A 26128-nucleotide genomic window follows, 5' to 3' on the forward strand; every position below is an offset into this window, starting at 1 on the left:
GCCATCCAACGGCTCGATTGAGTCACGCAGTGGAGGAATTGAACTTGTATTGACCCCCGAATGGGCACGAGATCGTCTACAGACATTAGGCACCATGCACTTTTGCCTGCTGAGCACGTGTAACGTAAAAATGACCCGAAAAATAGGTGCAAGGTTCTCTGGCACGATTGGGCAGGAACCAAGGATAATCAAAGCGGCGGGTCACTGGGCTAAGTCTCTCAGGCCAAAAAACACCACTACCATTAGCTGGGTGAAGGGAAGTCGACACTTGTGCTGACCTGGTCACAATTCCCTCCAGCCACGGAGGGACTGCACTTCTATTTTTTTTTTTGTGCTGGAAGGGCTTGGATGAGGGTCTCCAGATTCGGAAAAGTCTTGCGTGAGAAAGCTGCACATGTGCTGGCGCACGCACGCTGACATACGACAGAGAAGGAGGGAGAGCATATAGTTCAATCGCGGTAACCGACAGAAACTGCCCAAGGCTGCCTGTGATTTTAAGATCATATCGAAATGATATGAATCAGAAGCCGTCTGCATTCCATTTCCTTTCTTTCTTTCCTTCTTTCTATTTTTCTTTCTTCTTTCTTTCTTTCTTTCTTTCTTTCTTTCTTTCTTTCTTTCTTTCTTTCTTTCTTTCTTTCCTTCTTTCTTTCTGCTTCTTCTCTTTTTTTTTCTTTCTTGTATGTCCGCCAAAAGGTAGCGACGTAGTTTAAAAACTGAACCTGCCAAAAGTTCTAAGATTCTAAAAATTTATAGTTCACAAGACAGAGCTCATTTCATTCGAGAATCAAATGTCATGGAACAGAGACACTGAAAATACTTTTTTTTAATATTTGTTCTCCTGAGTGAAATAAAGCATAAATAAGGAGCTCAAAAGTTTTCATTATTCATTACGTTTACCTACCGAGCCGTTATTGCTCACAAGAGACGTCCAAGCTACAAAACACAAATATACCTGTGCTCAGCATCTTGCATCTAAAGTAGTCTACAATTTTATTAACTTGGGGATCTCATTACTTGCTTGCTCTCCCACCAATCATTCATAAGGCTTTTTTTCTTGTTCGGGTCATACTACAAATGCGCAAAGGCTCTCAAACACACGTGCGTGCAATATTTCCATTACCTAAGCCATAAAAAGATTCTGCACTATTGTTTTTTTTTTCAAAAATGCTTATCAATTTAAAGCTTTCGAGTTGAATGCAGATATGATATGCATGCAGGTACAGGCCGAAAGAAGCAATTTTGCTTTCACTGCTACTAAGCACAGAAATAAAACAAGATTTGTGTTCCCGACTTCTTATGCGTTACCAAGATAGCCGAATGCTTTTACATCATAATGCAGACTTCCATGTCATTGAGTCGTGCCATAATGTTGTCAAGACATTCTACTTTTCATTCGCTATATCTTTCATTCTAAGAAAAAATCAAAAGAATATTTCAACCTGTAGGTTGAAAAATATTTCTTTAATAAAAAAAGCAGTTTTGACCAGCAGTAGACAACACCACGGTTCCCCGAACAAACTAAAAAAAACACCTACCAAAGAACGGTCATGCACAGCCACCGCAGCGTAATATGAGCCGGAAACGCATCAGAAAGTAAAAGTAGCGCGGAGTTTAATTTAGTTTAAGAACACGGCCGAGGAAGCACCGCTACTTCTAAGTTCGCTCTTATGCAAACGAGCTCGGAGGTACGAAGTACCTCGGGCATCGGGCCTATTTCAGAATGGTCTGTTATTCTTAATAGACCCACCAGAGCGCGCACACGGTGCGAAACATGAAAAAAAATAAAATCGAAGTAAAGCGAGTAGTGTGCAACGCATACGCACCGGCGTAGTACCAAGGAAAGCCGAGAGGCACGTGCCCCTATCTCCTTTCAGATGCAACGAGTCGTATTAGATTTCTCCTTTGCTTCCTGACCTTAGCGCGTTGCTGGGCAGGTACGTATAAAATAAGAAAACAGCAAGCGATACTGAATATTAAACATTCGCGGGGGGAAGATAGCGGAAAACTTGGGCTTTCCGTGGGATGGGCTCGAAAAAAGAAGAAATGAAACAAATAAAAATAAAATAAAGTTTTCTTGCCCGCCGCATATGCCACGATAGAAAGAAGAAAAAAAAACACCAAGCGCGTCTCTCTTGCAGCGTTATTTGGAAAATGAAATGTGAGCTTCTGTGCGCCCAGTACAGCTCAAGACTACGGATCCCACGCCAAAGTGCATGTTGCTTCGTATACTCCCCTGACCGTAGATATAAAACAGGATCACTCACACGATATATCGCTCGCTGCCTCTTCAATGAAGAAAACTCTTCTGTATTGTATACATCTCCTTCCATTCTTTCACGTTTACACACATATACAGAGAATCATTTCCTTTGCGCGCTACCAGTTTGCTTTATCGTCATGTAGGATTCGCTGTTGCGCTTTCCGCTCCCGGAAAACCAAATACTCTGATAAAAACTGATATAGAATGAAGTGTGGCTGGGTGGAATTCAATATGTTTCCGCGCATTTGGCCTTCTTGGTGAGCTCGGCCCGTTGTGATGTCGGCCCGACCGCACCGCACGGGTGCTTCCGTTTTCCATGCCACTAAAAAATTTATTAGCGAGGGCCGCAGAGGCCCACATGTGGCTGAAACAGCTGGCCAGGGAGGACCTCTGGCCGGCCAGCACCCCGGAATGATGGGAACATTTGTTTTCCCTGCTTGCTTGCTCGTTTTTGTGCTCTGCGTTGTCTCGCTGGAGGATGGTCGTTGTTTAACCCCGAAAGGAGTTGTTTCTCTTCGAACCAGTACAGAAAACTTGATGCATGCTTTGTGGATTAGATGATTCCCGTTTCTTGTGCGGTTGTTTTTTTTTTGTTGTTGTTGCCTCAAAAACGATGGCAAATACCCACGGTGGGGGATTGGCCAGGGTTTGGTGCAGATTCAAACAGGAAAAACTCATCCAGGTTTATCTCTAGCAGTTCATAAATATAGAGGAACCTGAGAGAAAAAAATCAACAATTTGAGAAATCTTGACGAAATGGGAATGAAACTCAAAGAAACAAACCTTTTTGGGTTGAATAACTAAATTTTAAAGAATTCATCAGAAAGAAAATAATTTTGAGAGGAAAGTAAAGGCATCGAGAAGTTAACACAAAAATCTCCCGGTTTCAGTAATATACTTGTGAAGAAGCGGACACACCTGCCTAATGGAATGCCCTTTGACGGTTGCACCGAAGTATAGGAGGAAGGGAAGAGTAACTGGCAGCCCTAACTGAGCGATTGTTGTAATTCAGGGCAGCACTGATAGGATAGGATAGGAAAACTTTTATTGAATCATAAGTATTTAGGCGATCAGAAGTCTTCTTGCTTGCTTCGCGTATCGCTGTCTTCACGCTGCGCTGCAGGGAAGGCTTCTTCAGCAAAGGGTGGTCCCTCAGTCCAGGGCTCCACTGAGTTTGGCTGCATCCCGTGCGTGCTCTACCATCCTCTTTTGGACGGCGAGCTCGCAGCTGACGAGCCGGCTCTCCCAGTGCTCCGCACTCGGGGGTTTGTGTTCTCGGAATGCGTTGTTTCGTTCGCATTCCCATGTTATGTGAAATAGTGTGGGTGTGGCCCCGCACCACGGGCATGTGCCCCTATATTCCGTTGGGAACATCTTGTTGTATATAAAGAGGTTGGGGAAGGAACCTGTTTGTAATCTACGCCAATCTGTTGCCTCCTCCTTTGTTAGTGCTTTATGCGGGGGCGGATATTTATATCTCACCCCTCTGTGATGTTGGAGTAGTTCTGAATAGCTCTCCCCGAGGATCATGGCGCTCAGACCACGGCTCTCCTGCTGCTGTCCGACTCGGAAACAAAAAGCTCGAGCTAGACCATCCGCCGCCTCATTGCCCCTTATGCCCTCGTGCGCAGGTATCCAGATTAAATTATGTTGGACTGTTATGCTCTCTGAGAGGTTGCACTCTCTGAGCACCTTAAGAGCAGCTTTGCTAATTCTGCCCTTCGTATAATTTCGACAGGTCTCTTTTGAGTCCGTGAGAATATTCAATGATTTGTTCTCCCTATATCCTTTTGCTGCCGCCAGTGCCACGGCTAACTCCTCGGCGTCCGTTATACTCCAGATTTCCGTGGATGCCCCGGAGGTTAGTTCCCCATCTTTGTTTACTACCACTGCCGTACCTATGTATTTGCTTCTGCCGCTCGCTACTTCCATAGCGCTTGCGTCCGTGTAGAAGGTGTTATCCTTCCCCGCTAGTGTTCTTTCAATGTGTTCTGCCCTGGCCTTCCTTCTGCCTTCGTGGAGCCTGCGGTCCATGTTCTTTGGAATGGGTCTGACATAAAATGTTTTCCTTATTTCGGTAGGCATGTCTTCGTACCGCTTTGTGTCGATGTATTCGCAGCCTATTCTGTCGAGCAGTGCTCTCCCAGTGTAGGTCCCTCCTAGTCTTTTAATTTGCGATTTTCGTTGCGCTTCCACCAGTTCTAGGAAGGTGTTGTTGACGCCAAGCTGCATGAGCTTTTCGTTGGGTGTGTTTCTTGACAGGTGTAATGCTGTCTTGTATGCTTTCCTTAGAATGGTTTCGATTTCTTCATTAGACGTTTTGGTCCTTACGTGGAAGGGAAGCGAGTACGTAACTCTGCTTACAATGAGGCTGTTGACCAATCTTAGGGTGTCTTCTTCTTTCATCCCATGTCTTCTTTGAGAGACTCTGCGTATCATTCTGCTGACACTTTCTGTTGATTTCTTGAGTAGGGAAATCGTGTGGTCGCATTTCCTACTACCCTGCAGCCACATGCCGAGGATGCGGATCATTTTGCATTCCGGTATGAGTTGTCCTTCGAGAGAGACTTCCAGTTTCGCCTTAGTCTGGTGTCGGCCCACTCTCAGGAGTTCAGACTTTTCTGTAGAACAGTTGAGGCCTCTAGCTGTCACGTAGTCTTCTACGCATCTTGCCGCTTCTTGCAGTGCGGCTTGCTTTTCTTCTAAGGTCCCTCCGGTAGCCCAGACCGTGATGTCGTCCGCGTACATCGCGTGTCGGACTCCCTGGATTTTCTCGAGTTTTCTTGCTAGGCCAATCATCGCCAGGTTGAATAATACGGGCGAGATTACGGAGCCTTGGGGCGTACCTCTGCTAGGCGTTGTAAAGATATCGCTCCTTAGTTCTCCTAGGCCTACTGTTGCCGTTCTGTTGGAAAGGAAGTCCTTCACGTAATCGTGTGTTCTCTTCCCGCAGTTCGCGTTGATGAGACCTTCCATGATGGCCTCGTGGCTTACGTTGTCGAAGGCTCCTTTGACATCGAGCGCCATGACCACGTTTTCGCCTTTTCTTGGCATAGTTTCTAAGTCCTCCTTCTCGAGCTGTAGCAGGACATCTTGCGTCGAGAGGTTGGCTCTGAACCCGAACATTGAGTTTGGGTAGTACTTTTCGCTCTCCAGGTGTTGTTGGATGCGTTTGGTGACTATCTTCTCGTAGAGTTTGCCCAGGCACGATGTGAGAGAGATCGGCCTCAGGTTATCGATTTGGATTTTCTTGCCGTGTTTGGGGATCATCACTACGACGGCGTGTTTCCATGCCGCCGGGACTCTCCCTTCTTGCCATAATTTGTTTAAGTAGCGGACTAGCTGGTCTATCGCGTCGTCGCTGAGGTTTCTAATGAGGGAGTTCCGTACTCGATCTGCTCCCGCTGCTGTGTTCTTGGCGGCTGATCTAATTGCCTCAATGACCTCGTCCCTAGAGATGGGTCGATCCATGTTCGGGTTTTCTTCGCCTCGGTATTCACCGTGGTATCCCTCCGGTTCTCCCGTTCCGTAGCATTTCTTGCGAACCTCTTCGAGCATCTGCTCGTCCGTTCCTTGATACTGGTGTATGAATCTTTGGATAGAATTGCTGCTTTCCCGTTTGCTCTTGCTGGGATCCATCAGGCTTCTGAGTATTTGCCACGTTCTGGCTGTACTGAGGGTGCCCTTCAGCGAGTCTGTGAATTGTTGCCACCCCTGTCTAGCCAGTTGTGTAGCGTACTCTTCCGCCTTCTTACTGATCTCCGCAATCTTCCTCTTGAGTTTCTTATTGAGTTTCTGTTTTTTCCATCGTTTGGTGAGACCGCGCCTTGCTTCCCATAGCCTAAGCAGCCGCCTATCTACCTCCGGTGCTTCCTCGGTCCTGTCCACTTCTCGGGTGTACATCTCTTGGATCTGTTTTAGCTGGTGGCTCCATTCCTCCGGGGAGGTTATGTCGCCGCTCATCCCTCTGCAGTGTTCTCGAAAAGCGTCCCAGTCCGTTAGCTTGGCTGTGCCGATCTTCCTTTTCGTATGTTCTGCCTCCAGTTGCAGGCGTAGAATGTAGTGATCGCTCCCAAGATTCTCGAGCACTGAAATCTTCTTCGACTTCCTCGGGTCGAAATTCTCTGATTCTAAATTGAAACTTTCGACAGAAAGATTTGGAGCTAGTGTTTTACACAGGCATACACATACAAAAGACGCATACAAAAACAAAACTACGTTTTGTACAGAGTTTACATTTTGCAGCCACTTTGATTACAAAAATGGCGTTGTTGAGCATGGAAGAAACCTCAGAAAAGAGCCAAGATGTACTAATCTATTATTTTCTGCATAAAAAAGGCCTCAATACATTACACTTCGATAGGAGTCAACAGACTATTAGCCACCGTGGAGGTGATGTTGACGCCTCTTAGGCTGAATAAGGCCCCTTTATCGGCGATTGAGTTTGCTGTAACTATCTTTCCGTCTGTCTATTCATACTCGTGACTTTCTTACTCAGGATTGTGGGTAGCCACCGCTTTGAAGTGAATGGCAGTGTTGCGTAGCATCTGAGATTAGCCCCGAAATTGGTGTAGGTCCGCGCAAAATTACTTGCGAATTCGGCCGGTAATGATGACCCGTCTAGTTTATTCTTTTTTTTTGTATCTTGTGAAATCTTCGTTTTCTCAGAGATTTTTCTTTGTGTGTTTAAAACAGAATATGTCATCTATACAGGCCAATTAACATTTGTTCCCAGCGTCTGTTTCCACAAGAGTCTTTTATGCAACCTGCGAAAATTATTTGTGTGTACGCGAGAGCACGAGGGTTTTGTATGCACGTATTTATTTTATCATTATCACCATCATCTGGAGTAGCCTGCCATGTAGATTACCGGGCTAATATCTGCAGTGATGATAAAGGAATGCTTCCTCTTTTCCACTCTCAAAAATCAACAGCTCACTACCCATGATATCAGATTGTAGGCTGTGTAGTGAACTGCATCTGATTATGTAAAAACGTTTGCACTATGAGGGCAGCATGCACCTTCGTCCTCTAGTCCTATAATTGCCACAAGCCTCACAGTAGCGCCGCCACGCCACACTGACTTGCCAGCTTGACCAGCGACAGAAACAAAATTATCACTGCTACGCCATTCTGGATAGGGTTTCAAATTCTCTCGCCACCATACCTCGTTGGTGGAATTTTATTAAAATCACCTATGTTCTAAGCCTATGCTAAAATACCCCAGATAATTATGCTAATTCAATATCTCCCCCCTTCCCCACTACGAGTGCCTCACAGCTGTTGCTTCGGCACCGAAACATAAAAATTAATGAATTACTTTTCCGCGACATTACGAAAAGCAGGAATCTATGTACATTATTTCTGCAACTAAAATATATATTCGTCATCAAGAAAGTCATTGCTTTATAAAAATTCTTGATATTTTTTTATGTTTCAATATCCGTCATGCCTTCTAAGAAAGCCGTCTGGAGAGCGAATCGTAGCTTGAATTTATATCAAATTCCGGGCACGGCTTGTTTGAAGAGCTGAGGAATTTATGAAGGCGCGCCCAAGCGAAAGCACTAACGTTATAAAAAGAGCATAACAACAAATAAACTTTTAAACGCGCTAGGATACAGCACAAAAAAAGAAGAGCAAAAGCGCCTCTAGTAGAATACTTTTATACCACACGACAGCGGGCCCTCTACAATACAGGATGACCGATCAGCTAGCTTCTTGCCTCATATTAGGATATGGAACTTTGTGCAACTCGAGGCTATCTGATCGATACTTCGCGTTCTACGAGGCTCAGCCGCCTCTGCATGTTCCGCAATAAGATAGAAGCTTTTCTGTCCTTCTGAAGAGCTGATTTTTGCGATAAATTTATGGTTTCGACCCGGTGCTGCGCAACGAAGCTTTTTTGTTGACAATGTTTTTGATATATGTGTTTTCTTTTATTATTGAGAGTGTGACTTGTGAATACGAATCGAGAAACGGTTCATCGAACTCATTAAACGAATAATTAAATGTGCAGGACAATGCAACTATACGACTGTGTCCTGGGGAGCACAACCATGCACTCATGATCATGAATTTAAGTCAGGAAAAACATGAAATCAATTGTGGCATGAGAGCTTACCACTAAACAGGCATGCTTTCATGTCGTCAGACAATAAAGGAAACAAGGTGCACGTATGTCTCTTTCATACTTTATTTGTCCATATATGTACATGCCAACATGATCGAAAAATAGCTGAATGTGAGTGCACTGACCCAGCGGTGGCATATTTTATTGATGAAGCCGCCACTCATCTTAAAATATACCACCTTTTTGATTTTGTAAAGAGCGATTGTCCCAGTACCAGTGTATATTCTCATCAACTGGGCACGGTAAAAACTCGCGAGACGGAATTAGGGGACTCGTCAAGCACCAACAAATGCTCAAAAACCTAGGAAAAGACCCTTCAAGCGCAATTCGGGCAGCCAGGGACCTCTTTTACTTTGTAAAGGTTTTATTGGGTAGACTTGAACGTGTGCATCTAATACAACCGGAATAAAATGAAGTTGTTGTTTTCCGCGAGTTTAAAAAATTGAAGGAGACATTTAAGATCTGCCTTAAGGGCATGACGCAATATCGTAACGGGTTAATTGCCATATATGCAGAAGGTCATTCTCTACTTAACGTTCATAGATCCCTGGGAGACCTCATACCCCTCGTGGCGCAGTGGTGCAACATTTAAGCGATGTGCCACTGCCCTGCGGTCGCAGATGCTCCCAGCGGTGGGGTTTGTGCGACCCAGGTTGGTGTTCCTGAGAGACCAATCATTGATTTAACTGCCATCTGCCACGGTGGGTAGTCTCATTATCCGATGGGCAGGTTGAGACGACGCCACAGGGTCACGCTACCTAGGTGGATCGCCTGCCTCCTGGGTTGCTCTCCGGGGACCACCTACCAGATACATGTTCGTGATTTTTCGCTCACAGTGACGACAACACCGACGCACGATTTTCTGAGTAACGGAGCGTTAAAAAAGAAGACTGGATTACTATGCGTGCCTTACACAGCTCTCACTCTTGGCATGCGTGGCAGCTATTCAGGTCATCAACAAAACCATCTTCTTAGTTCTACTTAGCACCCACAACTGGGTTTGCATGGAAGGAACTAAGTGTAGGGTAATGAAGGCATTGTCCGTCGTCGAATGATTCAAATAAACAATTGCAGCCAAGAAAGAAACTATTTTTAATGAACCGGTTCTTCACTACCTTTTAAATTGATATATTCCTCTAAAATTAATTCGAAATATTTTGCTTGCGTACATTAACTTCTTTTTGTACAATCTTAGCTGCGCATTGAATGGTGACTGCGTTTTGGTGGAGTCGAAATGCGAAAAACATCTGTGTGCTGTGCGATGCCACAGCGCATCAAGGAACACGAGGCAGAAAAAACTAACACCGTATCAACCACTACGGTGTCTCTCATAGCTGATTTGCAGTGTTGGGACGTTAAGGACTGCACGCATTATTTACCCGGACTGAAATATCGTACGTGATCCACGAATGTCTTAAGACTCCAGATCTGCACGGTGTGCTGAATCTTGAGGAAGGTTTATTGTGGGGCCGTAAGTACCGCACCAACAAAATTATGCAACATATTTTAAACATCTGTAAATGCTGATACAGACTACAATATCTGGAAAAAGTTTTAAAAATATCGAAAGTGTTTTTATTGTTAGGAATTTTGTTTCTGTGTTTTCTTGATGTTAACGCAATCATAACTTTTTATCGAAAAGAGATGTAAATGTGAATTTGGAAAGTTTAAAAGATAAGTTTATATAAAACGTAGCACATCACTACTGCCGCTCCGCCATAAGCCTTTTTTTTTTAGGTAAGTACCTGAAGAGTGGACAAAAAAACCTTGTGTGTGCCAATATTGAGAAATTTAGTAACAAATTCTGCATCTTCCAAACCAACAAAAATAACTGCGCTCAGGTAAAAGCATCCGCATACTTACGCAAACAACTTTCAGGTGCCTAACGTTAATATATTTTATGTATTTTGTAACAAAAGTTGGTAGAAACTGCAGAGCGTTTAAGGATGAAACTTGACCTCTTCGTCATTAATTTCCAGTGCTCCAAAAAATTTTGAGAGGCAAAACCAATTGTGAATCGCTTCTTTGCAGTCATAAGGCAACAATATGTTAAGCATTTCAAAAAAATTTAGGAAGTCGACTGTGCCACCCTTTGCCCGATGCATGCCCTTGCTACCCTGCGGATGTATACCGCCAGGGTTCGTTTGTAGTCAATACGTTTCGTTGATGATTGGCGTAGATTAACGTTGAGGTAGGAGCGTCTGCTTAGAAATATGCGCACACTTCTCAAAGGTGGGGAATGAGTTGGGCATAGGAGTGTAATATACTTCAGTCCAATGTTAAGAAGCGGCCCTTTAGGAGCGACGATCGCGACGCTGATTCGGATCATTGCATAGTCGTGTTGACGCCTCAACTTGCGGAATTCGCTCCGTCAAACGGGTTGCTTCTATGTGTTTAGAAATACGTAAATTATTGCGTTCTATTTGTGCAGTCATCTTGTAGAGAACATAGCAAGCGTTGGAAGCTCAAGATTATGTTTATTGAATTTTTTTGTTTTATAAACCTTTCGTTCTTACAAGCGTAAGAAAGTGGTGTAATATTGGCTTAAAATTCATCACTCTTTCGGTCTGATTCATAAAAAGGAGACAAGACAGTTCAAGGATTTACACTGATGCAGCTGAAAGTGTGCATAAAAAATTCCATTATTCACCGCTGCAAAGCGCACTGATTATTTTTAGATACGAAACATCATTTGCGTTTACTCTTACCCAAGTGAGCTTGTATGTTCTTAAGACGCACTGCAATCAAATGAGAGGCGCTAGATCGAGAGAGATATCTAAAAGTCAATTTCTAGGATATTTTTTATGAGTGAATATTAAAGTACCTCGAGAATACGATAGTACCGCGAAAACTCTCCAGACGAAAAAAAGAAAACTCCGAGATAAAAATGTTCCGTTCGTGTTTCAAAGGTTTGCAAGGAGACACCGGGATCACTTAGAAGAGAAGGAAAAACTATAGAGGGCTAGAGGATTTAAGTTTTTGGGTTCAAAAAAACCTGGAATTGTCGTGCATCAAACTGAACTGTCGCCTGAAGCTAAATTAGTTTTTCGGTTGCTCAGAAGCTTCAGCAGAAATTACATGTTTGCGGAAAGAAAATGCGTGGTAACAAATAATATACCCATGCTGCATAGAGTCTTTAAAGTTTTGGCTTGTAAGGACTAAGACTAACAGTTGTTGCGGCTTCCAGGAGACGGACTGCGACAGCGTTAAATACGACTCCGCTTATCATGTTCTGTACTACCGACAGCATGTGCGACAGAAAAGATGTTTCAAGTTTTACAGTGAGCCCCTTGTGCAATAGTGTTGCAAAACCGCGCAAACATTCAGATGACAGAGTGTTTTAATAGCCATAAAGCTGCCGGCTCCTCACCACACAAAATGTATTTTCCGCGCAGCGAGCACATCGCGTGTATCACTCCGGCCAGCAGCGTTCACCGCAGCGTACTGCAGTTGCACGCTGCGTAAGACACGCACGTCGTAAAGGCGAAGGAGAGCTGCGCAGGCGGCCAGGAAATAATCGTAAAAGTTGCGCCACTGGCGCAAGCCCCCAGCAATAGCGTCACCGAAAAGCATCTGCACTGCGGGAGCGCGGCTCACGACTTTTCTAGAGAGTTTGCTACCGGCTTGAGAGTCAGGTACGCCAGAGAGAGCAGCGTCAGGAGAATAGGGAGGTGTTGCGAGGAAAAAAATAAAATTAACCGAACTATCTGATGCAGTTTATTCGGCTGGCTGAAATAGCTGGAATTTACACCAGAGGCTAATGAAAGGCGTGAAATGAATTGAGAGCAGCGCAGTGAGGCTCGTAGAAGTAAAAAAAAAGATATAGAAGGACTAGAGATTGAACGTGGAAATTGTCGAAGATAGCTGACATGGACTCGTTGGTTCATCTTCAGCTGTAAGCAGAGAAGCAGCGCTATACGGGACACCAGACGACTGCGGTGACTACATCACCTAAATAATACATTACCGCACGTATGGTAGTGTATATAAACGAAACACAATGATCATTACGGCATCTAATAAAACCTTGTGCTCTTCGAAACGTCATCTACGAAACGCGTCGCCATATGTTCAACTACTCGCCCACAAGACACTTGTTAGGCCAAAACTTGAATACACCTCACCCGTTTGGAACTCACACCAATCATACGTCATCAACTAATGAGAATCTGCTCAAAATCGCCCTACTAGATGAAATTCATCTACTTCCTTTACACATATGACGTCAGCATTTCATCTGCAAAATCAGAATCCGGCTTGTGAAAGCTCTTCAGTCGACGCCGCTTTGCCAGCCTGTCCTTGTATCGCAAGTTCTCCTTTTCTTCCCTTAATGAAGCTCCATGGATCGCAGCAGTGTGCCGAATATCCCACCGCGCGAGCCAGCAGTTTCAAGTTGCGCGCCCACGAGCTCGGACCGCTGCATTCACTGCTTCCTTCTTCTTCCAAACCCCCACAGACTGGAACGGCTTCCCCCATACATCGCTGCTACCACGTGCCCATCTCGATTGTAAAAGCTTTTGAATGGCCATTTTGTTAAATGATTACTTGTCACAAGATGTTTCGCTTTGTATAAAAATCCACCCCTTAAGCAATGCCCTCTACAGGCACTTTAAGACAATAAAATGAACAGAACTGTACTCAACACATGAAAAAAAAGATACAGCGAGCACAAAAATGACAGAAACACGAAAGCACCAATCTTTTCACTCATCAATGATTATTGAAAGCCAGTTCTTGGGAGAGTACAGCCATCGACGGATGACTGTCACAAGTTTCGCCGTATATCCTTATGGGTGTTGAAGACCTCCAAAAGGAGTCCAGCCGAATGGCTGGGTATGCCTAATTGCGCAATCTTCAAATCATTATTATTTTCGGAGTGTTTACCACACAGGTGTGACACCCGTGATGTCACTGGCAGACTTGCGTGGAATTAAAGAGAAAGAAAAAAACTCGCGCATCTGTTCTCTAATGCTATCTTGATAAACGTCCTCGTATGTGCCGCAAAACTTTATTCACTGCGACAGCAGATATAATGTGACTCCTCCGGAAACCTGGTGGTGTAGAAGTGCAGCTTCTAACCCAAGTGAGGAGCCTGCACCCTCCCTCTCCGCCCTCCAACAGCATCGCCAACAACCTGAGAGCTTCCATCGCAAGCTCGGCTTTTCGACAATAGACACCGTCGATAAAAAGACGGCATATTTAAGGCGAAAGCCTTTCTTGGCTCATGAGTGGCGTGGATGGAAGTCGCAGATGGAAGTTTGTGGACGGAAGTTGTCCGCACGAACTGTCAATAAACGGTTTATAAGCAGCATATATGTAATGAAATAAAAAGCAAAAAAATAAAAAGCAAAAAGCAAAAATATAAACTAAAAATAAGATCAAGAACAATAAAAATTAATGAAATTGAAAAACTGAATATAAGGAACAAAAACAACTCAATAAAGCAGATAAAAAGAATCAAGAATGAAAAATAGAGAGAGAAAGAGAGGAAAGAAAAAAGGGCTTCGCATTTCCGCTCTCAAGCACACTTAAGGGCGACCCTGTAATTTTTTGCTGACACAGCAGCCTCGCGTTGGGTGCCGCCATCGGCTCCGGGCACGTTCTCTGGCCGCACCGACTGCAGTGAAGAAGACGACTCACGCGAAGGACGTCGCTAGGTTGCCCAGCTCTCCGCCATTTTTGACAAAGTGTGTCACCGATCCTGCAGACTGCTTGCTTTCCTATCGCAGAGGGTTCCTCGCATTTCCAAAGCACTGGTAAGCCATTCTTTAGCGCACTGGTCTCAGCTCGCTGGCTCGGCTACGTAAAAAAAAAAAATTTCGCTGTTTCGCCAGGCCTGGGCCGTGGCCAGGAATGAACTTGCGAGCTGGGCCGGGCTCATGTGCGTACATAAAGGTCTCTGTCCCGCATCTGACTCATTATCGCCGGATGAACTAAAGCCTTTTCAAAACTAAGGAGCACAAGGGGTTTTTTAAACCGTGCAATGGTGTTCTAGTAGTACCCATGGACATCTACATATCAGAGGGAAGTAGGGAAGATTTGCTCTGCCTTAAAGATGTTTGGAACACTTTTGATTCGCCACAATCCACAGAGAAGAGCTCAGAAGCAATCCCCTCAGTCATCAAACTTTCTGCGAAGGCTGTACACTTGGGGCATTCTAGCAGCAATATACCAAAAAAAGTCCAAGGTGTGGGCTGAGAAAGAAAATTCTCAGCGCTAATTTTCTGACGAATTAAACCCGAAAAATGATTTCACTAAAAAATCTCAGAACTGCATGCAGCTTTAAGAACGTTTTAATATTTCGACATAGCGAGCTGTAAAAATCACCGATTAAAATCTAGTGATAATTCAAACTAGTTTATTATCCGTCTATGCACCTCTTTTCAGTTGACTGTCACCACTTTGGGGTTATTCACAGATGTCATAAATGCCCAAATATGCGAGCGGGCGAACCGATCTTATGTCCTCTTGTCTTTGTTTTGAACAAGGAAATTTATTCAAGTGCTATCACGAATGAGTGCCTTTGCCGGCCATTTCTTTACTGGTGCAGGAGGTCTGTACTTGGCGAGATATTTAGGGGAATCCCCCAAGGTGGAGTAGATTTGTAATAACGGAGTAATTACTCATCGGCTGAGCTTGGGTGGATGCAATTGATTAAGGACTCCACTTGCACACAGTGAGCAGTTTACCTCTTGAGCTCCTGCGGACGCAGGCCCGGTTTAGGTAGAGTGATAATGCAGCAGGCATGGTCGGGCCCGGCCGAGCTCGAGCTTTCAGTCTCGGACAGGGCTGTGCTCTGGCGTCAGTTTGAATCCCGTACATTGCTCTACATGCCTTCACATCACTGCCGTGATTCATCCCCAAATGAATGAAGTAACGATGACATGCTAAACGTTCGGTTTAACTTAAGACAACTTTATTTCCTGTAAAGCTTCTTCAATTTCGTCTACAGCAGGGTGAATGGTTGCCGACGCTTCATATGAGCTGATCAAGAAGTGTGAATTTAGAAGAAATAAATTCTACAGGCCAGCTCGCAGACAATCCTTCTAGCGAGCAGCTTGCTTGTCCCAAGTAGTGTTCGGATAATGGTTTACCAAGAAGAGTATTTGTGACTAAAGCTTGAAAAATTCATCGATCCTATTCTCCGGTTAGTGGAGGCGAATTTTAGATACTGAATCAGGTGAAAATGGGGGCCGCAGCAAAAGAAATTTAGCAACGAAATTGTTCAGTGTTAAGAGACGACGAGGCGAGAGAGAGGCGTACACAGTAAAGCACCTCAGACGGTAAGCTTCTTTCCGCTTTCTTTGCTTAGATTATAATCGGAAATCTCATTCTTGCGGCTGTTTATTCATACTGATGTTATTACGCCGAGCTGCCAGCAACTGACAGTTTTTTTATTCATTGTTTCTGTGTACTGCCAATCATTTCAAGAATTTTTGCAGGAGTGCGTTTCAATTCCGCCTGAGTACGCGCAGTAGAGCAGGCAGTCACAATTGAAAGTGCTCAAAAAGAGGAGTAGTCTCTGAGCTCCTACTCTCTAAACATGCCACCTTGAATTTGTGCCTCTCTCATTTTGTTCAATACAGAATATTTAGAGCCCAATAATCAGGATAATAGCAACCTGTTATATTACCATATATTGTTAAACGGCACATGCGTCTGAACAAACTGCCCGAACTCAAAATTGGCGGTTTGTAGCTGTCATTATGTTTAAATAAAATTTGACTGCACAGGATAGAATGAAGAGCTCAGTAAATGTGCCCCACAGGAAAGTTTCTTTGATGCAGACTGGACCTGAGAGGATGTCGGGGCTCCTTCAAGCAGCCTTGCTGCTTGCCCTCGCTCCGCTGTGCGAGGCACCGTTTCTCACGGAGTCGGCGCCTGCAGCCGACGAATCGGACCCGCTTCAGGAATACGTGGACATCCCAGGCGGGGGCAATGTCGGTTTCCCGAACGTGCTTGGTGGCTCCAATCTGCTGCGCTTGAACAATACGAGAGAACTCATTGGCTCATGGACGCTCATATCCCGATACATAGTTCACGTCCTCGCCAAGGATCCTGTGCGGCCGGGTAAGCACCTCGTGTATGAGCACTCGGAGGCCGCCTGCACTTAACGCTATGCGTAGTTCAAAATTGCTGAGCATACTTATCCGACTAAACAGTCACACACATTATCGGCGAGAGCCAGCCGCAGGTCAAACTATTGTTCGTGATGAGCAGTAAAATGTTCTTAATGGGCCGTTCCATTAGTTACTGGATTATGCAGAAGTGAGAGGATTTCTGCAATGGTGTTGCGTACTATATGAAGTCAAAAATGTGCTTTGCTTACACGTTTTTTTCTTTCCTTTTTCGCGGCGCATGGTTAACGAACAATTTCAGACTTTAATGAGTCAAAATTTTCGGAGACCTTTGCGGCGTCCCTCATAGTCTGAGTCACGTTGGGACGTTAAACCCCCATAAATCATAAACCACAATTTCAAACATGATATTATCTCGTGGTTGGCCGGAGCAGTTACCATATTTAGCTACCTTGGTCGCCTCGACTCACCATGCAAAGGTCACTCCCAAATCATCAAGCAAACTTTGATCATTTCTTTGGTTGCTTATTCTGTAGTGTGACTGTACAAAACAATAACGAGGTTTACTGTTTTGAATATTCAAGCGATACTACAGCCTTGCTTACGTTATATTACCCGGAAGTGCTCAAGTGACTTCTTTTATGAATTTAAAATGTCAGGTTTGAGAGAGGACTATGAATAAATGTGGCTCCGTAATTCTGCATGCTCACAATCAGAAATCCGCGGAGATTTTCACATTTCACGTCCTCAATTTTCCTCGCCAATTATTGCCATTCAGAGTAGCTAGGAATGGTGCTAGGTAATGTAATATCATATTTCTGAGGAAGTCTTGCGAAACTTTGCACCACCGATATGTCAAAATTGTTCTTTTTTTTTCACAGGTGAGGCAATAATGCATATCAACCACATTTTTGAAGCGAAAGCTTCACTACGCTAGGTAAAGTCTATTTCACCGTGCGTTGCCGGTCGACTTCAAGTCAGCCGGAGGTCAAGTGTGCCTATAGGTCTCTCCATATGCGGTCCACCATGGTGTCGCACCACTTGTTCTGTGTCCTTGACCTTTGATCTTTTTATTCGCCGGTAGAGGGTGATATAATAGTCACGTGACAATCGCATGATATCGCGCGATGGAAACTGCCGCTGTGACGTCAGTCTGGAAGAAATATATAGGCCGCAGCGTTCATTGGGCGACCAACCTCTCACGATCAACCATTAATTTAACTGCTACCTGCCCGTGTGGCAGGGTGGGCGCGCTGCCTATTCAGTGTTCGGAACGCACTCAACGTTACAGACACCAAGTGACGTCTAGTTGCCTGATACGCCACAGCTTTTGCTCTCTAACCAAACTCAGCATTAGTGGAAGTGCAGCTAATTTTCTTTGCTAACATTTTGCTTTCAGAGTTCTTTTCGGACTTTCTCCAGCAACGAAAAGATGCGTCCTTCACGAATCTACTCGATCAGGCAAGCAAAACTTCTGTCCTCGAAAAGAGAAAGGGGTAACAATGCGAAGAAATGCGGGCATAAAAACAGCACTGTTCCCGTGAGAAGGTGGACTCCATGACCTATAGAGCCACTACTTGCGTTACGAAGTAATTGTTTTTTCGGGTTAACGTCGGACCCCAGATAGAGACGAGTAAACCTTTAAATTTTGTCGGAACAGAGAAGTGAATTCAGCGAGGTTGTCTTGTAAAATTTTTATTATTAACATCACATTCCCCAACCAGAGAGAGAAAAAAAGTTGACATTGGAAACAACCATTGCCTCGAAAGGCTGCTGTTCTTTATGGGCCCTTGCATTCTAAGTGTTTTTTTTTTTCATCTTTGTCCTGCGAGAATCGTTGAAGACCGTTCTCAGGCCTCCCGAACATCACCTCATCCGATCCTCCTGGTTTCCCTCAAAATAGTTATGAGCGACATGACGCGACATCCCTAACCTTGGTGACGTCACGACAGCACCAAACGCAAAAGCTTCCTTCGCACACTCCAGGTGCGCCTCCACCAGCCGTACGTCTACCAGCTGTTCCAGGCGGTGGTGGTGCTCACGAATCTAGGATTCGTGGCCGGCGTGTCCATCATCCTCCTACGCTGCATGGGCACGTGCGGCGCCTCCACTTGCCAGGACGTCACCATCAACTACCGCCTCCTTTTCCACGCCTACACCGCCTCCTCTTGGGTTGTCTGCGCCGGCGTCGTGTGAGTAGTGACTGAATTTTAAAGCTTCGCCTGTCATCCACAGAGTGTTGTGCGAACTACTTCACCCGGGTCTCGTCAGCTTATGTTTCAAGCGCACACGTGACGCCCTCTGTGGTGAGTAGCTGCAAAGCGCGTCTGTTTTCCCCGCGCCGTATATGCTAGCGTCTGCCGTCCATAGCGCATGGCGATGAGTTCATGTCTTCTAAGCTGTAGAAAGCTGCCTCTATGTATTGTCTGTACAACAGCCACAGCAGCATTGCCGGAAACTCCAAAAATGAAATTTTATCGATTTCCGTGCAAGTCCTTACATAATGAGGCGAAAAAACGCTGGATCAAAGCGGTACTGCCTATACAAGGTAGGTAAACACCCTAAATCAAGCCGCTTTAGCACATGCATTGAAGCGCAGAAGACACATTGAACAAAGGAAGATGAGAAGATGAAGGTACGAAGTGTGTGAAACTTCCTCGCTTGTTTTCTCTGTCTTGTTCGCCACTGCTGGCGTGCTTGAGTTATGGCAAGCTGGATCACTCGAGCATACCGTCGGAACCGCTTTCTTTCTTTGCAAGGGTTTCGTTGCTTCGCACGCGCACAGCTTGTTATCCCAGAAGATAGAGAAAAGCGCCGGCAGACGATAGCAGAAAGAAAGCAGCGACAGCGAGCGAAAATGGCTCTTTGTCCCAGCCCGGCATTTCTAATGATTTCCGAAGGTCTCACGGCGCTAACAATTTCTTATCAAACGGGGTAGATGCGCACAACGATGCACGCACCTTGACCAAATTACGCACTGCTGCCTTCAAAGAACTAATTAGCGCTTTCAAATTGTCTGATACCTCAACAGTGCAGGGCTCTCGCTTCGCGCTACTTTTTTCGCACTACACGCGGGAGACGGAAGAGATGGAAAATCATTTATTTTACCGTTGGTGGCACCCTTTGTACCGGAGTGGTGGTGCCCTCATACCAGCGCACGAAGCCCATAGTGTTCCGCGACTGAGTGTGAATTCCTTGTTTCTAAATATCTGCCTTTCGACGTATTTCTGAGATAGAAAGAAAAAATATTAGCTGAGCTAGCCCACGGCTTAGTTCAAAGATTCGGCGAAAGCCGTCTTCACATCTCACTCCGCGACGGCGTCCTTTCCTTTCCTCCTAATTTTTCTCTCTTCTTCTTCTTCTTCTTCTTCTTCTTCTTCTTCTTCTTCTTCTTCTTCTTCTTCTTCTTCTTCTTCTTCTTCTTCTTCTTCTTCTTCTTCTTCTTCTTCTTCTTCTTCTTCTTCTTCTTCTTCTTCTTCTTCTTCTTCTTCTTCTTCTTCTTATTCTTATTCTTATTCTTATTCTTATTCTTATTCTTCTTCTTCTTCTTCTTCTTATTCTTCTTATTCTTCTTATTCTTCTTATTCTTCTTATTCTTCTTATTCTTCTTATTCTTTTTATTCTTCTTCTTCTTCTTCTTCTTCTTCTTCTTCTTCTTCTTTGTCTTTTTCTTTATCTTATACTTTGTCAATTTTTTCTTCTTCTTCTTCTTCGTCTCCTTCTCTCGCCTTCTTTCTTTTGTCTACTTCTTCCCTCTCGGCTTAGCTGTTGGTTTGGCTTCATGTGGCTGGCGCCGATTTGCTTGCGCGCCAAGGCAAGTCCAGAGAAAAGAGAATAATTACGAGTACAACGCGCTTTAGTTACGCGGCGACTCAGATGGGGCTCCGATTAACGGCTCTCGCCATAAAACAGTTAAGATGGGCACTTAAGGTCCTTACGTGCTGTGAATGCGAAAACATCCTTTGACCTAAAGACGTTTGCACTAAAGGTCTTAATCATGACAAACTTTCACCCAAACGCCTCTGACCTAACAGCCTTTACCTCAAAATCCTCTACCATAAAGGCCTTGAAAGCAAAGGCATTTTCACTGAAGACCCTCACCCTTAAGGCTTTTACTATAAGGCATTTACCCTGAAAGTGTTTACCTTGAAGACCTTCACCCTCAAGGCCGTTCACCTAAAAGCCTTTATCATAGCCAATGTCATTAATAAACCCACCCCAACCCGCACAGCCATTTTTATTCATTTATTTGTTTATACATACTGCGGTCTTGCTCAAGGTGGGAACATGTACGTAACAGCGCATATAAAAACGGCATCGCCAAACATCCAGTCTTGTTTATTTCCCGCCCTTTGCTGCATAACGTGACTAACATTAGAGGCCTCACCACACACCGGAATTTTTCTAGTTACTAGGCCAATAGTGCTTTTGCACTATAAAGCTGTGATAAAATGCGATAGCACAACGCCACATCAGCACGAAAAGCCTGCGGTGACACACACTTTCTATCTGGCAGATGGCAGAGTGGAGAGAAATCTCCCTCTCCACTTGTATGGCAAGTGTGGTCGTGCATGGCGGCTCCGAGCGACCTTCCTACAGCTAATGGTAAATGGTTGTACACCACGCTTTACACCGGTCCTGGACTCGCTAGCCCGGCACTCAGCACGGTGTCACTGGCTTCTTAAATCTAAATTTTAGAAGGTGGCTCCACCTGTAGCATGGACTAATGAATAATAATCGTGCACTTTTGCAGCTTCCTCGCTGCATTTGCCCTGTCGTGCGACTACAGCCTCGACAAAGGAATGAAGAACCTGGAGAAATACGTGGGCGAGTATAAAGGACGCATTCGCAAGTTTTTGGACGATAACATGGTGAAGGTAGGTCCGAAATATTGCCTCTTCTTGTCTGTCTTGGACTTAGTCACTCAATGAAACAGCTGAAAGCGCAGAATTACGTCACCATGAGGAAGCGTTTCAGTCTCTTGGGAGCAGCAAAAGTTAAAACGCACTCTGTGCGCACTTTCTTTAGAGGCGTACTTTTTGAGTAAGATTTATTGCAACGGTTAAAGTATTTCAGACCGAATACTCAATTGGCCTTCAGGGTTTGTTACTCTTCGGAATGGAGATGAAATCCTGCTATTTTTGTTTATTATTTCTGTTTGTAATGATGAGGTGCATATTTTTTAATTTGTTGCCATTTGTAATATATAACAGTATTGTTGTATAAAATACGTGTGGCTACAAGAGTCAAAGCGAAAGAAAGTGAATGCCAAGGCAAAATGAGCGCAGGTACACTGCGAAATGCGCGTCGTAGACATCGCAGAACGTCACCAGCTGACACTGCGTTTACACTGAGCTTTCTGCTCGCCTCATGCACTCAGTATCAGTTTAGAGCGGAAGAATGCACAGTATTTCCTAGCGCTGAACCGCTTTAGGGAATGAACATTTCTTCCTTTAAAAAACTGGCATCTCATTGTCTTGTCTTAAGCACCGAACTCACCATCGGCGCCAGCCCTGGTAACCCTCAGGCTGCTAATTAAAAATCCAATCAGCAAATTTGAGTTAATAACCTCAATGATAATTTTTTCATAACTGCCGTCCGACGCGACTGGAAGTTCGATCTTGAACATATTCTCTTTGTATTTCGACCTCCGTATAATTCAAGAAAATTATGTGTTCGTTGAAACGCCAGGTGTGCTTCATCCAGGTATTCTTTATCATAGCAATGATCGCAGCTAATCATTGCTGCACTGATTTTCGAGCACATATTGGAATATAATTTCCTGGTAGAGCCACAGTAACCCCGGCAGACTGTGGCTGAGGGAGCTCCAGTTCCTTCTCTCATTGTAACCCTAGTTTATAAACAGCCGTAATGCATAGAGATTTCACGCTATTCTACCCGGCGTAACGTGCTAGATTAACATTCGCGTGCCATCCGCAATGCAGTCTGGGGCTTACGATGCTTAGGATGTCGAACCATGCGCACTATAGTCGGCCTCAAATCAACAGTCACGTGCTCCAAACAAAACTAAATATATACATATAATTTTTCAACCTTTCAAGCCACTTTATCGGCATATATTGGCAAAGGAGCGTAATAACTTCCGCCTCACGAATTGCTTCCCAGTCGACGACAGCCGGTGAGAGAACCAGTCTTTGTGCGACGCCCTATTGCTTGCGACAGTGTTCATATGCAAAGATATGCGTAGAAATTCGCTAAACCATGCTTTCTGGCGCATCTCACAGCTGTGCGGCTCATCGGTATGAGCCTCTGCTTTACACTCGCAAAAATCATCGTGAAAATAGCCCCGTAGTCCGAGCAGTGACTAGTCTCGACATGGGCAGATGCACTATTTTTCCTATGATAGAAATGTCGCTACTGTCACGACCGCCACCACATCAATATCATGGTGCTGCTTGGTAAAAGCCTACAACTGCCCTTTTGGTTTCATTAGAATAGGAACACGCCAGTAAATTAGCGCACGAACTAGCCATGAACAAAATTCCTTATTGCATGCCATACTTCACTCTTCCCTCGCATCAACAGACCAGACTCTCTTCGGAACTGTCTGCAGAAAAAAAAATTCCTTATACCTTAGGCTTGGCGCATGATAGCCTAAGATGCTTATGCGCCATTAAACCCAACACAACACAACACTCTCTTCGGAACTGATCCCATAAAAGACAACACTCCAGCTCTCAGTGCACAGTTATCAATATCTGTACGATAAAAACCACTTCCATCCCCTCATATCTTTCATTCATCTCGACCGAGATGACCAGCTAGCTGCCCACACGGCGCCTTACGCAGGCGCTGTATACTAGGAAAGGCTGACATCTAACCCATCTATGTCTTTCCACATCCTGGTGTTCCCGCGTGTATCAAGCATCAGAATTGTCCCAATCCCCCAACACATGACCCCTTTCAACAGCGAGGGACGGGGACAGTCACCTTCGCTTCATCGCCTTTCGCTACGCACGCTACAGCATACATCGATACCTCCAATACTCCCTCAACTGGCACTGCCGCATGGGATCACTCTCCCAACACATCTGCTTCCCTCCGCGTACACACTTGGGGCTCGTGCAGGAATCTCCGTGACGTAATCACCTTTGAGATGCGCCCCCTCCCCCTGCCCCTCGTACCCACATATGTATGTTAGCAACTAGCTCAACTTTCCGTTTTACTACATATGTACTGTTACATTACTCTTCTGCACGAACTACACTGCTTACACAGACTACCAAAGCAACTCAACATTCTATAGAGAACCACACAATCCCCACGATAAAAGGGAAGATCTCGAAGACGCTGTCTTCACGCGACGCCCTGCCTTCGCCTTTCTTACGTGCATCAGTGGTCATGCAGGGATTTTCGGAAACGAGCTGGCTTAATTGTCACTGCCCGCGAACTTCAAAACCTCACTCTCCTGCACCAGCCGCGCGAGCGTCGAGGCACTACTTTATAAACGCAACATCTTCGACCACTGCTTACAGCTCCGACGCGACATGACGCAGTTGCCATCATCCCATTACTGCGACATTACCGTCCCACAGTCACACATAATACGAAAAATTCAAACCAACACGCTCCGTGCCCTCGCGAAGCTCGAGATACACGGTATCTGCAACGACTCGTCTTGCTCAAACTGTACCTCCCTGTATGCCAGCCTCTAGCAGCCTCCCGTCCCAATCATCCCACTATTCAGACTGTGTTGTGAGAGACGTATTTAGTTACAGGATGGTATAGGAGAGGTATTTAGTTGCGATACAGGATGCAGTTATGGGTATTTTTTTTACTTTATGGCTTTTCATAAATTCAATGGCAGAAAATAAATGTCAAGCCGTGGAATGATTTTACATAATTTTTTGCATTCAGAAAATTACATGCTTTTCTTAACTAATTACTATTCTTAACTAGAGCACGCCAGCACAACTTATGGCGGAACCCAGGGTGAGGTTTTGTATCCAATTGGCACGTGGAGTTAGGAGAGACGCTTGTATATTTATTGAGGACGACGAACACTACATTTTCTCACACATTGGTAGGGACAGAAAAAAGCGCGGAAGAGAGGCGAGATGAATACAGCGTGGGTGCTCCCAGACAAAAAGAATTAAGTTGTTCTTGAAGTGCGAAGTACCTAAGGCCCAAAGGCAGTCCATAAAATGCAAGGTAGCTAGTCTGCTGGGTAGTAGCAAGGTAGCTAGTCTGTTGTAGGAGCATTTTGCGATATGCTGCTTCGTGCAGAAGTTCGTGCATATTGACAACAATGAAAGTTGGAAGGACAGCGAGGCGCACACGAGAAGAAAATCACTCAAGAAATGCGCTCGAACTCATCGGATCTTTAATGTTTTTTTTCGGAAAAAAAGCTCCTATAAAGCAGATAGTGAAGACTCACGTGGACGCACTAAGTACTAACACAGACACATGTGGAGTATCCATAGCGATCTTGAAGAAACCACGTTAGTCCCGCACGAATTCGAGACTGCCGCTTGAGTAAGCAGGATTATTTCTCAGAAATCGACACTGGCCTTTCACTGACATACCCAACGTCGAGTTTTGACCCCGAGCGTTTCCATGATCTCCCCTTAGAGCTGCGCTCGGCCACGATCAATGTTCCTATCATAATGAGAAAAGATGTGCCAGTGCACACTTTGCAATTGCAAGGTGGATGTGCTTTTCCATTTGTTTTCATTCAAGTGCGGCGTTTTCTTTACTTATGATTAATACATCGGCTGATCTGCTTGATGAAACTCCTACCGCGTTTCAATGGCAAGTAGGATACGACGTACCCGTTCGAAAACATCGGGCAGTGGTGCGTGTTACAAACGCCTCCTGTTCTCAACAGTAATTCATGCATCAGTGTAACCTCGGTGGTGATTTTCTGAGGAAAAAGTATTTTTTGTCCTGGTAATCTCCTGTTCACTTGTGTGAATGGTACCAGTGGTAGTGTGATAGCGATAGCGCTTTTGTTTGGGCGTGTTTTTAAGCGTATTAATGTAGGAAGCCATGTCCTAGAATGTCATAATGAAAATTACTGCAGTTCAAGTGCGCTTCTTCTCATCATTTGTACGCTTTTTCATTTTATTGTTTTTTCGCGTACGAGCTGCGGTCTGAATTTCGTCTCATGTGTTATGCGCTTTACTTCTGAGCCGAAGACAGCTCCGAGCTCGCCCTGCCAGTTTGATCATTTCTTTCTGTCCACAGGCCGCTAATAATACCCTCAAACGGATGTCCCAGCAGCTCGGATACTTCCACACACTTTTCTCAATCGGTGAGAAAAAAATCCGATAATATTCTTTCCTCTATGTTGACTGTCCTTCTTTTCTTCCCTTAATTCCGCATAGATTTCGGCTACAGGGCTGCCGTCCATGTAGCGGCTAAGCTGCGCACCCGTCTGGATACACCGAGTATATTCCGAGCGACGATATACAACACCAGTAAGGATGAGCTAACTCTTCACTATGTTCTTTACTCTGCAGGAAGTTGCGAGTGAAGCAAAGTCAAACGTATCTGCTCATTTTGTTTCAGCGTTTGAAGACCTCGTCAGTGGTATTGTAAGTCAGCAGGCGCATGGAACCAGATTTGTAATGCGAATGCACAGTTGCATTGTTTTTAGTGGTGTGCGAGTAGTACTTTTTCAAAATAAGTCCAACA

At 44.8% G+C, this 26128-nt stretch overlaps 1 protein-coding gene and 1 long non-coding RNA gene across 5 annotated transcripts in view; both read left to right on the plus strand.

Moving 5' to 3' along the window:
- Positions 1-14081, plus strand: part of LOC144098545 (uncharacterized) — a 312011-nt gene extending 297930 nt beyond the window's left edge. Inside the window, exon 3 of the long non-coding RNA XR_013307200.1 lies at positions 13956-14081. This is a non-coding gene — a long non-coding RNA (uncharacterized LOC144098545). The remainder of the gene's footprint in view (positions 1-13955) is intronic.
- Positions 14082-16185: 2104 nt separating this feature from the next.
- The window catches only part of LOC144098546 (uncharacterized), a 220089-nt gene continuing 210146 nt past the window's right edge, over positions 16186-26128 (plus strand). For all 4 annotated transcript variants that reach the window (XM_077631276.1, XM_077631278.1, XM_077631274.1 and 1 more), the window contains exons 1-7: positions 16186-16463; positions 17871-17932; positions 18458-18663; positions 21225-21348; positions 25679-25745; positions 25819-25911; positions 26003-26028. In XM_077631276.1, coding sequence (XP_077487402.1) covers positions 16196-16463; positions 17871-17932; positions 18458-18663; positions 21225-21348; positions 25679-25745; positions 25819-25911; positions 26003-26028 — 846 coding nt within the window. In that variant the 5' untranslated portion in view covers positions 16186-16195. The remainder of the gene's footprint in view (positions 16464-17870; positions 17933-18457; positions 18664-21224; positions 21349-25678; positions 25746-25818; positions 25912-26002; positions 26029-26128) is intronic.

This window comes from Amblyomma americanum, chromosome 7, assembly GCF_052857255.1.
Source record: "Amblyomma americanum isolate KBUSLIRL-KWMA chromosome 7, ASM5285725v1, whole genome shotgun sequence".
Lineage (NCBI taxonomy): Eukaryota > Metazoa > Arthropoda > Arachnida > Ixodida > Ixodidae > Amblyomma > Amblyomma americanum.